Below are 17,997 nucleotides of genomic sequence, written 5' to 3' on the forward strand. Positions count from 1 at the left end.
CAGGGACACCAGGACACCAGGTCATGGGAGTTTAGCATTCAGACACTGTTTTTTTCTCCAGTACTAGGGTGAAATCACTTAACCTCTCCTCACAAAGTTTACCCAGCTGAAAAACGAGCAAATATTATTTTGCGCTTCCAACTGGGCGGTGTTTGTACAGTCAGGGAGGTCTGTCCTACACCAGCAAGCAACTCACTACCTGGCTGCACAGTCAGCACACGGCCAGTCTAGCTTAAAAGGCAGACCTGGAATAAAACTGTACCTTAGGCACCTCCAGTTCTCTGACTACATGGTGCACTGAAATGGCACAGAAATGGCAGCTGTGCAAACCCACATGCAGGTCATTTCACAGGACAATCAGAGGGCATCGTCCGCCTCCTCAGTGTACCCCGGGAGCGCACAGTGCATCACAGCGCAGTCCAACGTGCACTAAAATTCACCAGAATGTCTTCATATTCTTGCATTTTCTTGAGTGTCCCAGCCTTCTTGTCATTATTTTAACTGGGCAAAGGTCTGTTGTATTTTTGGGTTTGCTTTTGTTTCTTTTAAGTAGAGCAAAACCTGCAATGTGAAGAACGTTTCTGCTAGACCAGGACTCTGAGGAAAGCTGTTTTACTGTTTGACAGGAAAGTAAGCTCTTCAGTGTGGAGTGCAATGGCCAGCTATGTTCCTAACCCTCCTTTAAGTATTATCGCTAAAATCATGATATGGGAGGAAATATTTATGAAGGTGGGATGGCTTCAACTGTTTTGAAAGCTTGCTCCATTAAAAGCTTGCTCCAAGATTGGCTTGGGTTGACAACAGTCATCTCTAGAATCAAATATAATGAATAAATAAAATAGCCACCCTGTATAAAAAGCTCGGTAAGCCATTCATCAAAATATGATAGGGATATATTCTCAGATACACCCACACAAATACAGATATTTCAGTAAGACTGTTCATATTATCTAATCTGGCCACCTGAATACAGCAGGCTATGAAAATTAATTCAGGTGAATACAAGACCTGTGGCTGGTTCATTTTAACACATTCCAGCAGACCTTGCTCTAGCGTGATACCAAAGCAGATGAAACCAAAATCTACTCTGCAAGACACTTTGAAGACTAAGATTTTCAGCCAGAAGATTGCAGAAATCAGGCTAAAATGACACTGTTCAAACAAATGTTAAGAGACAGAACTTCAGCTAGCAAAAAAAGCAAAAAGCCAGTTTGACTCCACTGACTTTAGGGGAGCCATACCAAATACCACCAGGTAGGAATATGGCACCATCATAAAAAAGGTTTCGTTTGCAGGCTACCATCAGTATATCTCTTACTTTTAGTTGAGATATACATCTTACAGACTAACAAAAGAAACAACCAAAACAGAACTTTAACAAAAGGCATCACTCCAGGTAAGTGTCAAAGAATAAATGCATCTCTGTTCTACCAGCTCTGTAAAAGAAGGAAAAAACGTTGAGTGTAGCAAAAGTGTAGTCCTCAATACACCACACTGCAGAAAGGGCTGAACTACCAGAGGTACAAGTCCATAGAAGGGTATAATTACTTCCCTCATAACTTTGCTCTCTTCTGACTATGTACATACATTTTAAAGGTCCTCCATCCTTCAAAAGGGCACAGGAGAAAGGGGGGGCCGGCTCTGTATAGCTGCTGGTAAGAAATTCTAATCTCAACATTGGTGTAAACTAGAGGTGTCTATACATTTGAGCACTTCCTGTTTTCACTTCATGATCAAATATGTTCTTTGCAGGGCAAATAGGGGAGCACTTGAGGGAGGAAAGCAGAGATGTCTGAGAGGCTAATTGAGTGTACTAAGGACTCCTTGGCATAGAGGAAAAGGAGTCTTCCAAAGCGATGAATAAACTCTCGGCTTGGGTCAGATTTCTTGCTGTTTCTTTTCTTTAACCACCTTTGAACTCAAATAAAAACAGCCTTAATGTCAGGTTTACCTTTCTGATGTCGTAATCTTTATGTACTATTGAAAAGCTTATACTACCAGACTAGGATTTCCTCTACTTTCTTAAACACTGGATATTATCCAGAAAAAGCATACACATTTCCAACCAATTCATCCTCAGATCTTTCATCTTCCGGTACTGTTGTAATTCCAAATGTAAGACAGAGCTCAGTAAGTGAATGAGAACATGACAGAAGCTCCTACTCCTTGCGTTTGATTTCCAACAATAAAAACATGCATGTATATCCTATTTCAAATATAATTAAAGTTGCTGCAAAATGGAAGCTGTGATAGGGTTTAGAAATTGTTTTGAAAGACACAGCCTGTCAGATACATTCATTCTACAACAGAGTTCAAGTGCCTGTCTTTTCAAAAAAGCCACTTAGGCAATTCAATTTTTAAAATCAGCTACCTTAGGAGTTTGCAAACTGAATGAATAAAGGAAAAAAACCAGCATTTTATTTAAAATCATAAGTAAATTCAATTAGTCAGAGCTGAGTTACTCTCTGAATTTGACAGTCTAAAGGAATTTAAAGTTTAATCCATGCCATAAGAGATGGACTGCCACTGCCTCTCCTTCCAGGGAAACCAGAGGTTAATGATTTTTGTCATATTGAGACTAACAGCTAACAATTGCTACAGTTGGCCTTTAGTATTTTATTTGTCCTTTTGAGGTATTCAGAATAGGTGACAATGGCTTGCAGTTGAGAACATATGTAGAGAGACCCCTGTGGCTTATGGAAAAGTTGCTCCATGCTGGTTGGGTGTTTGAAAAAAAAATACAACCAGAGCTCTTTTATGTTCCTCTCCTTAATGAATGCATGAATGTCAAAATGTACCAATGGCCCATTCAGGGGGCAAAGCCTAAGCAGCTCCTTCTTTAAGAACACATCCTGAGATGTAAAATACATTTGCTTAACAAATTAAAATAATGAGATAATTCAATTAGTTTCTTTAAAAAAAAAAAAAGAGAGAGGAAGAAAAAAGGGTACATCAGGGGATTATTGTAATACAAGAACAGGTCATAGAGCACAAAGGAGGAACAAACCAATTTGAAATAAGGTTAGAGTAGTAATGAAGGAATGTACATTGAATCATGGACGTCCATTGTAAAGATATTTACTTGAAACAATAAAATTGTACATCACAGATTCCCCCGTTCTGGCTCAGCCAGCACTGTGCTTTGAATGGACAAGCTAATTTGAGAAAAAGTGTGAGATCTTTAAAAGAAAGGAGTTCTCTTCCTTCCCTGCATGTGTTTATGGCAAGAATCTTTCTGAATTTACATTGCACTGGTCAGGGGTCTCCATTATCAGTTTGCAGGTCTGAGAATTACAGCACAGTAAATCTTTCAACACCTGCAAACTCATTAAAGCCTGGATGGTAAAAGGTTTGGGGCTTTTTTGTGTTCATTTAATTTGATTTTTGTGAGGCCATCCTCACCAGTGATGGCAAATTTCCTCAATTCATGCAGGATGGAGAGGGTCAGGAGAGAGAGGATGGAAACAAGGAAAAGGGATTTTAAAAAGCCAGGAGGACTTTCCTCAAGAGGAGCGAGAGGCAGTTGACTGTTTAATAAGCATGTGTCAAATGCTTTCAAGGAGTATGTGAGAAAGGAAGGCAGGGAGAAAAAAAACAAGATATCACAAATTGCATAAAAGGAAACAGAGTTAACACAGAGACATGTACAAAACAAACTGGTTTATTTGTGGCCTTGCTTTTTGCTGTCTGCCTGTACTACTCCTCTAAAGATACCCTACAGCAAAATGAAAAACCCTCCACTCACACTCACTCGACTTCCAAATTAAAAACATTTTACAGGTTAGTAAATCTCCAGCTGAGGTGATGTAGCAAAGAACAGCTGTGAAGTAATTTTGATAATGATGAGAATAATAAGCACATGGCAAGGTTCAGGGCTTTGCTGTTGCAGCTTCAGTGCTCCTGAATAGATAAAAGTGATTAAATACTCCTGATTATCCCTGACCAATATGTAATGGATTTACAGCCCTTTCAATTAGTCAGTATTTGCTTAGGACTCATTATTTTGTCTTTGGTTAAGTAATCAGCCCAGAGACTCATGTTCTGTCTAATTCCTCTGAGCCAAGTGGGTACAGGGCACCTGACCTTTGAAATGGCCATAGCTGGGAGGCAGGAATAACCACTACTCCAGCAGAGACACTGGCTATTCCAGCTAATCCTGACCCCACAGGCCAGATCAATGCACCTTAGTTTGCTACTAATGTCCTTACATCAAAATGATGGTTTAGAAATGTGGATCTATTGCTCCCCCCTTTAGCTGTGCTGCTAGCAGAGCAGTTCAATAGTCCCTATCATAAATAAATCGGGTACCTTGTCCTGAAATCATTATACTGTAACCAACATCAGCTACCATGAAAATTTATAAAACTTTGGTAGAAGAAAAGGTAGTTAATAACAGTTAGCATTTTAAGAAGTGAGAAACAATTTTACAGTGAGAGGAATAGGAAAATCAATTGATAATTTTACCAGTTTCCAGTGTCCCTAGTTTTTCTGTGGAACCGTGTTTTGATGCCTAAGTGAAGCTATAATAGTCAACAGAACACCAACACATAAAACCAATTGCAAGCAGGATAAAGATAGTCCATGAAGAGTATTGCTTTTTCACATATTTGATCTCTCTTCCCCAAATGTGAATATGGCTAGCTGTTAACGTAATGGACTTGAAGAGAAGCTAAAAAGGTGCTTATTCTCTTTGTTACACAGCTGAAGAATTAGGGAACCTGTAAGCCTTCTCCATTTCTCACAAAGTAACAACGACAAGTTTGCAAGCTGCTGCTTTGACTTCTCTAACATCCGCAGTGTATGTCAGCACACACAGACTGGGGCTCTCCCTTCCACCATATACACAGGAAGTTTGTGAAAACAGAGACCAGCAATAAAGAATCCAGAAGGCAGAGCTTTCTATGTACTAAAGCAAGAAAACCCCCTTTTTTTTTCCTTAGGAACATTTTGAATAGTTCAAAGCAAACAATGGTTACTTTATATGTAGGTGTTGTTCCATGCTAAGGCTTTGTACTCTCTCTCTTTTTCTCTCTATAGGCATGTATGTGTGTATATATATATATATACATACATATATATAGGTTTCTTTCAGACTTGTCATGATTCCAAGAGCCAAGAAAAAAAAAATCCAGGAAAAAAAAAGCAACAATAATTGAGCCCTAATAATCATCCAAAAAATTATGGGGACAATTGATTTCTAATAGTGATGAATAAACCTCATTAGGCACATGAATAGAAATCTATTTTGGTTTGGGGCACCACTTACTGTGAGATGCTGGAAAAGCCACGCTCTCATGATATTTGTTGCTACTTTGGGAAAAATGCCTCTTTTCTTCTGACGCTTTTTGTCCTTGTCTGGGTCATCATCATCCCCTGTACCAGGTGAGGCTACACTGTTGTCTAAACCATCTCCTACAACAAAGAGAAAAACAGGAAGGAGGGGACATTTAATGAACAAGATATAGAAGCCAAAAAGGATCATTAATTACCAAGACACTACCACAGTTTTATTTTGATTTGCTAGATCAGGCACACATAGTTTCTGATTATATATGAGTGCTGATACAAATATGTAAAAATTAGAAACCATGTCTCTCCAAATACTAATTTTGCATTTCACACATGCATATATCATTAATTCAATTACAATTGTGTGCTTGACATAGTGCAATAGCTCTTTGTCAATTATGGGATTCAACGTGGGAAAACCTGCCACAAGAAAACCCATTCACTGTAAATGCATCCCTACAACCATTCTGAATGCGTACTATAAGTAATCAAGTTAAATGTTCTGTAGTCTATATATTCGAGGCCCTCTGCAGAGGTGGCAGTAACCATGTCACCGTTCAGTGCACATAACACACTGTCAGATGAGCCCCTCCCCATAACCATCACCTCCCAACCCACATACATAGGCACGCACAAACACGTACACCTAGTATGACCCTGCATATAGCATTTGCATGACATGAAAACTTCTACATCTCTGCATCAGTGATTATTATCATTAAAAAAAAAAAAGATGCACATCAAGGTAGAGCTCTCACTTAATCAGAACTTTCCATCAACATCTTTCTCTTCTGTGCTTTTCCCTGGCATTAATTGTGCATTAGCAAAAATCATTTACTTTTAACAGTCATAGTTATTTTTTCTTGCCCTCCAGCAAAAATGCCTTGAAAGCCTGCCTGGAGGGCATCTAAATTATGTATCTGAAAAACTCTTCTGGCAAGGCATTGCAGGACCCCTACTTTCTTAAAATTCATACGAGCACGTCTTCCTGTTTTTGGGAAGGCATCAATCAAGAGCAGCAATATATGCCATATTCCTACATTAATATTTGAACTAATAACTTTAAAAAAAGGAAAGAAACAAGATCCGACTTGTGGCATAATCAAATGCAAAATAAATGAAGAATACTGGGACAGCACTGAGACTTTATAGATTGCTGTGTTTTCCTTACACATCATTAGCCCGGAGCCACACGAAAGAGGAAAACAGAGAAGTGGAGAGTTTATGCTCCCTGCTGGTGTTTAAGAAGCCGAGGTCCTGGAAGGACATCTGGGAATTGTGCTGAGACGGTGGTTTTTGTAATTTAAGAATAGACATTCATTAGCAGTAAATGCCATAAATCCCATGCTAAGTAAAAACCTTGTCCAAGAAAGCCTAAAACAATAAACTCTGTGCTCAATGTAGCCTGAGCTAGACGCTCCATAGCTTCCTGAGGAATGCTATAGATTCATGAGCTAATTCCTATAGCCTTGTCTAGCTCTGTAGTGCTGCTAAACGAAATACGTTGCTGCTACATACAGTCCATTTGCTTCAAAACTTGCATTTCAGCTCCATCTTCCCTCCCGTGCCAGATCACCCTTCTTCCACTGCCTCCCCTCTGAAAAACCAACCCTTTTGGACTGGAGAGGCAGAAAAAGCCACAGCAAAGAGCTGGCAGATTAATTTTATTGACATTTCCATTTTCACTGCAATGTGATACCCTCCATCACATGGAAGAGATGACCCTCACTATTTACAGACTGACAGGCCACTTCATTACAACCACCCTGCCCCAAGGCAGAGCAGCTCCTTTCCATCTGCCCAAACACCAGAGCAAGACCCTGAAGTCACTGCTCTCTTTCTCATGCTCCTTTTCCTTTTTTTTTTTTCTTGTTTTGTTTGTTTGTTTCTGTTAACGATAGAGAATGGAGAGTCAAATCACAGCAAACTAATCAAAGAGATTACAGAAGCCCTAGACGCTGTAACCAACTGTTCGCTTTTGCATGTTGGTTATTTAGAATGCGCTCCTTTCCCTTGCTCTCTCCTCCCCATATATTCCACCCTACCCCTCTCTCTCACACACGCGCATGCACACACACACACACACACATACACACACAGTTTCCACTATGCCAAGGAACTGCTGCAAGGCAAATTCTCACAAACACTAATGGCTTCTGACTGCTCCTTGGCAACCCCAGCATTTTAACCTGGGTGGATATGCTCTCCAAAATACAGACACTGGAGCTATCTCATCAGCTGTTCATGTGACACAGATGGAGAGTGGCTATTAGGAGCCAGGCAATGGGCCTTGGGGATCTGAGGTGCTGTACTGTAGCCTCAGGCAATTCTGAAAAGCAGTACCCAGAGATGGGAGGAAAAAAAATCCTACTGAAAGTGCAAGTTTGAAGTCAGTCAGTCTGTTTGTCTATCTGTCGTGCGGATAAAGATATCTTTGTCTCTTTATGTAAAGCTATGTGTGTATGCATAGGATGAGTGGAGCTATAAAACGTCTGCTCTGCACCATCCTTTCGCTCTGCAGAAGCACCAGTTTGCTTTCTGTATGGACAAATTCCTGTTTGTCTGCATAGACATAGTCTGTTTGAAAGCATCCTCGGCAGGAGTCACCCACATGCTAAATCAGTGTTTAGACCATTTGGAGAGGCTGTTAATATCCTAGTTTTAAAAAGCTAATAGCAGCCCAGGAGAGGAAAGTTCAGCTGAAGCTCTCATTGCCTTCCCACCTTAATCAGCAGTCAAAACTGACAGCAGCAAGAGTCAGTGCTTCCCTAATCTGTTCCGTAACCTCATGAAAGGACATTCAAATATCGTACCTCCAAACGACCTCAGAAGATGAATACGGCAAGATTTGTTGCTCCTGGTGAACTACAGGCCCAATCCTCCTAATCTATATTGTCGTAACTTTATTAGGACTACAACTGCTCACATTAGTGTAGACTGTTTCTAGTGGCAAGAAATCACAGAAGTAGCCCATAACTGATTTTTCCAAGATGGAATTATTTACTTCTTGGATATGGAGGGCCTGATCCTAGTTTTCTGTATCCAAATAAACATTAGTCACTTTTAAATGAAGAAAAAGAAATTACCAAAAGTGAAATAAACCGAATACATATGAAAGTTACTCTATGCCAAACTGGATTAACTATATTATTAAATGCTGTATGAAGGAATCTAAATAATTTAAACCATCATTACAAGTGATTCTGCTTATGTGAACTGTTCATATCCTGATTTAGATAGTAGTTTGTTAGAAAAGTAGAGGCAAGTCCTAATTTGTATGGAAATTGCACTTACATAAGCACAGTTATCCGAGTTTTCTGGTGGGGAAATTAAGACTAGATTTTGGCCCACTGACTCTCTCTTTCACGCAGCAGCAAAAAAATGAAGGGTGACTTTCTCCTGCTTTGCACACTCTTCACTCCTTTATTCTTGTGCAAAGAGTACAAATGATTGCAAAACCCTACCACTGCTCTAGGGAAGCAGAGAGTTCCTAAGCGGCACTCTCTTTGTGGAGGTGTCAATGACTATGCAGGATTCAAGCCAGTAGAGAATTAGGCATATTACCCAGCTTGTTTAAGATTATATCAATGCTATGTAGTAGTCTCAATAACTCTTATAAAACATGGAGAGAATTTACAAGAGACTTTGCAGTGATCCACACAGGGTTCCTTAGAGACCTTCTCTTCTAGAGGAAGGGTTTGTGGAGGAGGCTGAAGATGCAAGTCTTCTTTACACAGCCAGAAGTTAGGTTTCCACATTAGCTCTGTGTGCCGACACTCTTAGCATGCGCTGAGGGTTTCTTCTCACAAGATAAATTCTTTTGCATTGAAAACAAAGCAGACTACCTCTTATTTCAAAAATACTGAAAAAATAGTTGTAGAAGGCTTTCCATTGCATCATAATTTCAGACTTAACTTGCTGCAAACTGATCTCTTTGGACAGACTAGCTTGCTGACCCTGATGTTCATATAGCTAAGAACTCTTCAGGAAACAGTCCAGCCCTACAGAAGGCCCGTCCAACCTATCAACTAATTCCTTTTTGACAGTCCTCCACACTATCAGTATTATCTCAGCCCTAGTCCTTGTTTGTGTTCCTCACAGAGTAAAGACCCAGCAAGAGATGAAGCAAGTGCTGTTTAAGAAGCTGCTCATCTAGACTTTTCAACGTTCGTGAACACAATGACTAATAAATTCCCAGTCTATGCAAAATGTTAACTGAAAAGGATAACTCAGCTGGGCCAAAGCACAGAAGTCTGGTAACAACCTGGATCAAAACCCTAGAAATTTTTTCTATTACCATCATAACAAGCAGAGCAGTAAGAACAGTGATTTCTGGGAAAATATATTTCAGGACACAGTGTTTGAGTTTCTTTACCATCAGAGGTCCTTTACAGCTTTATGGTTTGTCTTGCTAAAGGACAAGAGAGAAGAGCAAGGCTATCTAAAGCAGGGGAAGACAAGACACTTCACCATTTTTCTAAAAATAGTGCAAGCAATATGAAAACCGAGTTAAGGGATTCTGAAAAGGAAGGCTGCAGTACAGTATGCTGATCTTAAGTAAACTGCTCTACAATCTTTCAGTTCAGTATTTTGATGGAGTAGAATATGTCGATATAAATGCAAAACAAAGGAGAATCGGCATGCAGCTTATATTCACAATTTGCAATTATTTGTTTGTACTTATAACGTGTCCATCTGGACACATTAAGTATTGTAAACCATTATTAATAAGGATGTTCAACTTAGCGATATGATCCACATCACCACCAGATAAAAATGATAAAAATCTGGTTAATTACCACTGCCAAAAAGCTGGAAAGAGAAGTGTCTGAATATGTTTTGAAGATAAGACAGTCTGTGCTGTAGGGAGGGCTAATAGAGAGGGAAGGTCAGCCCCAGAATCAAAGACCCTTCAAGAGAACTCCCTATCTCCACTCCACCCTGTTAAAATCATCAGGCTTTTAGCCTTACAGCTTCAGCAGATCACAGCTCTTTGAATGAAGTGCTGGCTGTGAGTTGGGGTTTTTTTGTCTTCCTATTAATGATCACTGTTCATGGAAGTTGACTTAGTTTCCTTACACTGTAGAGGCAATACTTATCTACTGTATCTTACTGCCTAGGGAAACTGAGCTAGGACAGGTTAAGGGCGGCAAGCCTGGGACTTCTTTGAAAACCACAAATAGTTCAAGTAGGAATCTCAGCTCAGATCAGTGCCATCGCCAGCAGTACTCTGCCAGTACGTGTGCTGGTTTTGCTGAATTACTTGACCACAGGAATAAAGGAGCCATCAGAAGCTGTTTAGGCCTGACACAGGCGTCTCAGGGTGACCTGCATGCTCAGCCACCACTTGCCCCATCCTGCAGTAAGGTGTCCTCAAGTGAGCTGCTCTAATCAGCCCCCTGCGTTCCCTCCCCTTTTGTGTCTCTGAGATACCAGACACATCTCATGGTGTCATATGGTCATATGTTTAAGTGACATATGTGTTATGTGTTCAGACATATAACACGGTCATTGCTCTTGCTACAGAAGATGTTCTTCTCTTGCCCTTCTAGCAGCAGGGAGGTGATGAAGAGCTGGCCTTCTCACTGCTATTCTTTTGGAAGATCTTTTGCTTTACAGAATATAACCCAGCAATTACACTGGGCTGATACTGTGAAGATGACATGTACGCATTTCACACAATCCAGGCATTAGTAACTATTGTAAATTCAAATAAAAAGAAAAGGAAGAGGGCTATCAGCCACTATCAGATCTCACCTACAAAGCTATTCTACTTGATCTAATCACATTTTAGCATAGTTTGTCAGTCAGGAGCAAGTCCCTATTGCCATCTGGCAATATGTGCTAAAGGCTTAAAGAGTTGCATGGTAGCTGGTGTCTAAACTGTATTGACAAAAAGAGACAGAATAAAAACTGTTCCTTTTCTATTTCTGGATAGGCACCATTCTATAATCACTAATTTATCTTATTTTCCAAAAAGGCATTTACAAATATTTGATTATTTATTCCAAGTTTGAAATGACATTCCATCAACGTTATTGTTATAGCAATGCATGCTATAAAATCAGTGATTCAAATCTTTCAAAAATATTTGCAGAACTGTAATGTTTCACATTTCCCCCTTTATGATTTTCCTGTCCAAAAATATGAAAAAAGACTGGCTTTTTTGTGCCTTTAATTGTCTGTGTTTAAAGCTCATGTTTATTTGTTAAGTGAATTGAGAATTCTTAGAGATTATATTCAAAAGCCAGCAACATATTTTTCTAGCTTTTTAAAGAGAAAACTAATAAACAGTGGTTTAAATTTTAAGCTCTTTTGTACAGCCAGGAGGTTTGTGGTTCGTTCATTATAATCCAACATTTTTTCACATCAGGTGAAAAAAGTGTTCCAATGCAGACAAGGGGAACAGTAAAGCAACCTGCTAATTACTGATCTCTCTTACGTTCCTGCTGTGCTAAACTGTCCAGACATGTTGAAGTGAAATTTTTCTGCGATTTTCAAGTGACTAGTTCATGGCCCGCTGCCGTGGAGTGCAGGAGAAGGGATGAAATGCTTTAGTTTACATGCAACATTTACTAACTGTGTGGGTTTTCCGACATTAAAGAGGGGACAGTGACCCATGCCACCTTTTTCACACTCAAAAGAGCACTGAAAAAACAGTCTTCATAGGCTTACCTCAGGCTTCCCTGGCCCTTAACACCCTCCCCCCAGGGTAGGAGCAGAAAGAGAAAAAAGAAGGGATTTTATGCTCCTTTCTCTTCAACTTTTCAGGCGGTATAAGCAGCATTTAGCAAATTCAGCCTCCAAATGGCTCCAAATGCTCTGAGCTGCAGGGGCTCATCCTTTGTTAGCCTCCCTCTATTTACACAGGATTTACGAAGGCTCTCCACTGAAGAGACCACATGTTTCTGACAGAAAGCACTTCCATTCACACTGCATCAGGCAACAGGATTGTAACCACTGCAGCTTCACGCTGACCTGAGATTAGGGATTTCAGCAACATTGAGATGGTAACAATCTGCTAACTAACGAAAATTATCCATGGAGAACTCTGCTGCTTACTCCAGTTAAAACTACCGTGGCCAGATAGATTAGGTTACTTAAAAGGACAATTAAGAACTAGCTACTGTCAAGAATATGCATGTCCATCTACAAATAACACAGACACAGAAAAATATCAGCAGGAAAAAAAAAGAAAAAAATCAGACTGCAGCTTGGATTAAAACAATTTCACCCACTGGCTGAAGACATAAAGTGTAAAAACAGACAGATGGACACATATGTAAATGTGGCTGCATTTGTTTCTCTGGAGCTGGCAAGTTAGTAATAACAGTATAGTTTAATAATTTATTTTCCATGGTATTTTCACACTGGTTAACTGGGCAGTGGCAACATCCTTGCGGAACTTCAGCAGCAGAATAACTCCTTCAAGTCTATTTGCTGCTGGGACAAACAAACTGGACTAAGCGACCTCTCTTGGCTTTAACTACAAGGACACACTCCTGGAACCTGATATCAGTGTGGGGATTTTTAAAATTTAGTATTTTTTTAAAACTCAGTTTGGCCAGTCAGGATTTGTGCACTGAGATTTTTTCCAGATTTAGTATTTGTATCAGGGTTTTTCAAAATGTATTACACACACACAAGCACAACAAATGTAGCTGGTTGGAGCTTGTGCTTTTTTGCTCAATAGCCTTTCATGGGGCAAAAGAAAATCAGATGGGAACACAGGGCCAGAAAGGACCACACAGATCCAGTTTTTGATGAGTTTTATTTTGATTTGGCAAATCATTTTGTTTCTGCAGCAAAGGACAAAACAATTTACTTCTGTAATAGTAACTCATACATGCATCCGTTAAGCACGTAAAAAGTATACGGTATATTCTAAAGTTCTCCATAGTATATCATAATAAAGCTCTTCTGGGCATTCAATGATTCATTTTTAGTGATCTCTTGAATGCCCTTATCCACAGTTAACACTCAGATTTTATTAAGGAAGAAAGCAGGGACAAATGTCCACTTAAGTCCCAGCTCTCAAATTCAACTCTGCTTGCGCTGCAGTACCTAAAGCTAAAGCTTTTTTAATGTTCTATTCACCTCCCCTGTGTGGCATTTCTGCTAACACAGAGTTCACAATCTTTCAGCCCCAAACACAGAAGGCTGCTATCTTCAAGTCATCCAAGGAATGTGCCAGATACTATCATCTCCCCTGCAATACAAAGAACCAGAAAGAGGCAGACACCAAAAGGAGACCGTACTGATCAGGTTACTAAAGTCCAGAAAGTCTTTCCCAGAATGCTAAATGTTAATCTTTGAACCAGCAAATGTTATAATTAAGATCCTTGTAGTTGAAGGAAACGCTAGCTCAGGAAGTCAAAGGTACAGCCATTTGAAGTTGTACTTTTTTGCACGTTTATCCTAATCTCACACCCCTCATGCTGGCATAACCACCATCAAGCACTTTGTTCTATTCAAGCAAAATTATCATTAATGTCAGTGGTAGTTTTGCCTGAGTAAGGAGTGTAAGGCCAGATCCTTGTCTTGTTCACAAAGAATTGCAAGCACTGCACAATTCCAGAGGAGATATACTCATTAAAACTTGTGGTTTATGCTGATTTACGATGGTCTTCGGTGTAAAAGTAAAACTCACTTTGTACCTCACCGGGGAAATGTTCAATGCACTTGTTTCTACATGGTTTTAACTTCGATTCCCCCCTCAGCACAAGATGGGAAGTTTACTCCCAGGTTTTGGCACCTAGGCTGAAGGAAAGTATTATTAAATTAGGTTTAAGTATTTTGTCTGCTTGGGTAATTACTTTGCAGTGTGAATGTAAATAGCTGTTATTCTGTTTAAATTTTTCATCCTACTAAACACTGTCACACAAAATGTCCTTGTGTTGCAGTCTAAATGGAGTTCTTTTTAAATTGCTTTTTTATGTATTTTTAGAGAAATATTTTTAGCATTCTCGTGGTAATTCTGTTAAGGATACCAGCTGCAGACTTTGGCTACAGCTGAGACAACAATAACAAGTCATTAAAGAAATCAGGAGGAAAAAAAAAAATTTTGTTTGCCTAAAGCACATCTTCTTTCAGAGATCTTTTTCTTTTTTTAGGTCTCTATCACTGTTGGAGCAAATGGCATAGTGTTTTTAGTTTTCTCAATCAACCATACCAAAGTTAGTATACACTAAAGAGCTATATTTTATTTTAAGTACGATTTCTTATTTGCTTCCTGTTATTTTTGTCATTAGAATAATATCAAATGTGGGCAAAATAGCCAAGCTCAATTAAAATTCTACCTGCAGTTGAAGTTAAGTAATTAAGTTCAATAGTGTCTCATCAATATTTAACTTTTAACATTTTGCAGTTGTTTATATATAGCAGAATGTGGAGAACTTAAAGTAGATGATGGCTAACATCCTGTGCTGTTCTTCTTCATTAAATCGTTAATGCAGTTTCTTTAAGAATAAAAATGGTTTTAAAAAGGAAAATATCCATCAGAGCATCTCAGTTTTCCTTACAGCTCTTCGAAACTTATAAACTGTGATGTATTTTAATGTCTTGCAGTTCACCTTAGAAAACATGCTGTTGGACACAACTGCTTGTTCAGGAGACATCCTTTAAAATGATGCCCACCAGCAAGAGTCCATGTACTGTCCATATTAGAAACCTCTCTTTTCAGGGTTATTTAGCTATTAAAAAAGCACCAGCTGAAATATTGCATACAAGTACACATTAATAGGATTTTTTTATCATTTCCAAAAAAAGTTAGGACTAGAAATGTAACAGACATTTATTCCTGAGAGATACTAAGCTAAAATCGTCAGTTAATAAAAAGGACATTTGTTAGGCCACAAGTCCAAAATACACATTAGTCTATTTTAAAATGTATTTTAAAAAATGAAGGATGGCTGAATGCTTGAAAGGCAAAACCAAAAAAAAAGATGTTTTAATAGAAAAGTGTCAAAATGAACCATAAAAGCTTTTCTGGGTGATAAAAGGTACACAAATGTGTGTGTTACATAAAACACAAATAAGAGTACCATCTTGATATGCATTCACAAACACCTGAGCAGCATAAGAAGAAATGCTTGCTGTGAATACATAGTCCAGGAAGAAAAAAAATACAAAACAACTCCAAACTTGGCAAGTCTTACATACCATAAGAGCTCCAACACCTATGCACAGTAGGGTGGATTAACCCGCTGGGTGCTGCGGACATATATACACACCTCCTCCTAAAGTGTTCATTTGGCTGGCAGTCTGGAAAATGCCAGAATGTGAAGGGTTACGTGGGAACACTGACAGTCTGCTCTTGTAGGTTTAAGTTAAAGCCCATACTTTAAATATAGTGTGCTAGGTATCTGGAAACATAACTAATACTGTTTGTAAATGATATGCTATTTGGTGTTCACAACAAAGGGCTTGATCCCATGCTTGCTCCCACTGGTGAATCACCTTCTAGACGACAACCACATGCTTTGGATCTGCCCATATTTATTTTCAGGGTAACATTTTTCAGGAGTCTTTTCCTCCAAGAAGCCTCGTAAAGGTAAAGTGTAAACCATCTATACCTCATCTGCTATATATGTATTGGATGCTTGAATGTGGTTACTGGAAAGGCTTGAAACATTTAGTCTTTCAAGTTCAGCAGACAGATTATAAGAACAAGCATTTAAAAGCCAAAGCCCCTAGCCAGTCCCTGCTAGTTTCTTAGTCTAGCTTCAGCCAGGAGGGAAGATACAGTTAAGAATATCCAAATGCCTCAAACTGGAAGAAGCAGCAAGCATACAGACATGTGAATTCTGTGAAATTCAGAGATTTTCAGCTCGTTGACAAAAAAAAACCCAAAAGAGGTCTTTATGACATCAGAAAGGCTGACAAGCAACTTGCTTTCTCCCACAGTATAGTTTTACTGGATTGTTTCAGGATAATGTGAGTAAAAATAACAAGTGAAAAAGGAGGGAAGGCCATGGCCTTCTCTCTCTGCACCCAAACTATCCCATAAGATGCTTTGGACCTGCTGTAAGTGATCAAAAGAACTGACAGAGCAACACACAATTTCATAGAAACATGGGGACAAGCTTTTGACAAAAGTTTTGATGAATTGGATTTAGAAAATACGAAAGCATAAAAATAGAAAAACCACAGGGTACTGACTTTTTATAACACTTTTTGCTTAAAAGTTCACAGCACAAAACTAAAAATCACAGAACCCCACTCTGACACCTGATGCTTTGTTTTTCTGTTCATAACCTGTAATTTCATTTCAAGTCTTTCATTGCAGCAGAAAGTGTTGCAAAAGACAAATATGCAGTGCCTACAAAGTCTTCCTAGATTGATTTTGTGTCTCTGAGCTCTTTCTAGAGAAGAACCCCACAAGCTGGGCTTCAGAGGACTTCCACCACCCCACTCTCCTGCCTCAGAGGAGATCGGGTTGGCTATACGTAGGGACCCCAAATAAAAAACCTGGCAAGTTATGAGACTTCTCTTCCTTCAAGTTCAGATGGGTAAAACTGAGTTTCCCCCTGGACAGGCTGTTCACCTAGCCAGTTAGAGAACTGACATGTGTGCCATAAGATCAAATCTAAGCCCCACCAATCAAGTAGCAGTCCAGGCTAAATGTGCTGATGCAGCAAATTTCCAGATCTTGATCACACTAGGCAGGGGAGTCATTCTTCTCAGTGATAAAGTCACTGAATGCACTCTTGAGGAGATAAAAAATTAAGAACTGGCTGACTTTGCACCATTTGAGTGAGGTATTCACTGCTGACCCAGAACAACAGAACTGTCATGTTCTGACACCAGCTAGGAATCACCGTAGACATGGTCATCTCTGACTCCTTCCTGCAAGGCTGTTCGCAGGAATTGTCTCTTAGCTGGTTAGTGGCGTCAATCTGGAAACTACGGTGTTTAAATGCATTATGCATTAGGAGAAACTTCACATAGTTCCTCAATCTCTCTCCTTCTCCCCCTCCTAAAAACTATGAAATGATGCCAATGAGAGGGCTCAGTAGTCAAAAAAAAAAAGCAAATAGGATTCCAACAATTAAGATTTGCCTCAAAGACATTAATGCCCCTTTGCAATTTTATAGTTAAGATATTTTTACCTATATTTCACTATGTCAGCTTTTAAAACTTACCAGATATTTATGCATCAGCTAAGAACTGAGATGCTAATGGCATTGGAGCATTATTTAACACAAGATAGTCTATTCCCTTTTCTGTTATTGGCTGAGAAAGTGACCTTTCAGCACTATCTTTTCAGCAAATTTCAGCAAATTTTAGGGATAAGGATTTTCAAAAGTGCTCAAATGAGCAAGGAACACAGCTTTCAATGAAAACTTCTGTAAAATTAATACATTATATTCCTTTGATAGTAATTTGTGGTGGCTCTTAGACAAGTGAATATTATATATTATTACTTTTAAAGACAAACATGTGAATGCACTCGTGCTTATTTGAGCATTACATTTTTTCAAGTCTGAGTATGGTTACTTTTTTTACTAATCCTTCTTCATATCTAAATGTGTATCTTGAAAAGAACATGTGCTCTTTACATCCTGAAATACTCTGTTAGAAGGCAGGTTCTTGGACATAAGTAGTTGTGATCAAAATAGATACACAAAAGCATCTTATTTCTTTTCTCCTTCAGCTAAATAGCAGTATTTCCATTTACATTACTAGGAGCAAAAACAAGTCTTAGTG

The 17,997-nt window shown here is 39.1% G+C and overlaps 1 protein-coding gene across 9 annotated transcripts in view; it reads right to left on the minus strand.

Annotated features, from left to right (window-relative positions):
* The window catches only part of MEIS2 (Meis homeobox 2), a 175,164-nt gene that overhangs the window by 116,712 nt on the left and 40,455 nt on the right, over positions 1 to 17,997 (minus strand). For all 9 annotated transcript variants that reach the window (XM_056346530.1, XM_056346527.1, XM_056346529.1 and 6 more), the window contains one exon: positions 5,267 to 5,412. In XM_056346530.1, coding sequence (XP_056202505.1) covers positions 5,267 to 5,412 — 146 coding nt within the window. The remainder of the gene's footprint in view (positions 1 to 5,266; positions 5,413 to 17,997) is intronic.

Source organism: Falco biarmicus, chromosome 7 (genome assembly GCF_023638135.1).
Source record: "Falco biarmicus isolate bFalBia1 chromosome 7, bFalBia1.pri, whole genome shotgun sequence".
Classification (NCBI taxonomy): domain Eukaryota; kingdom Metazoa; phylum Chordata; class Aves; order Falconiformes; family Falconidae; genus Falco; species Falco biarmicus.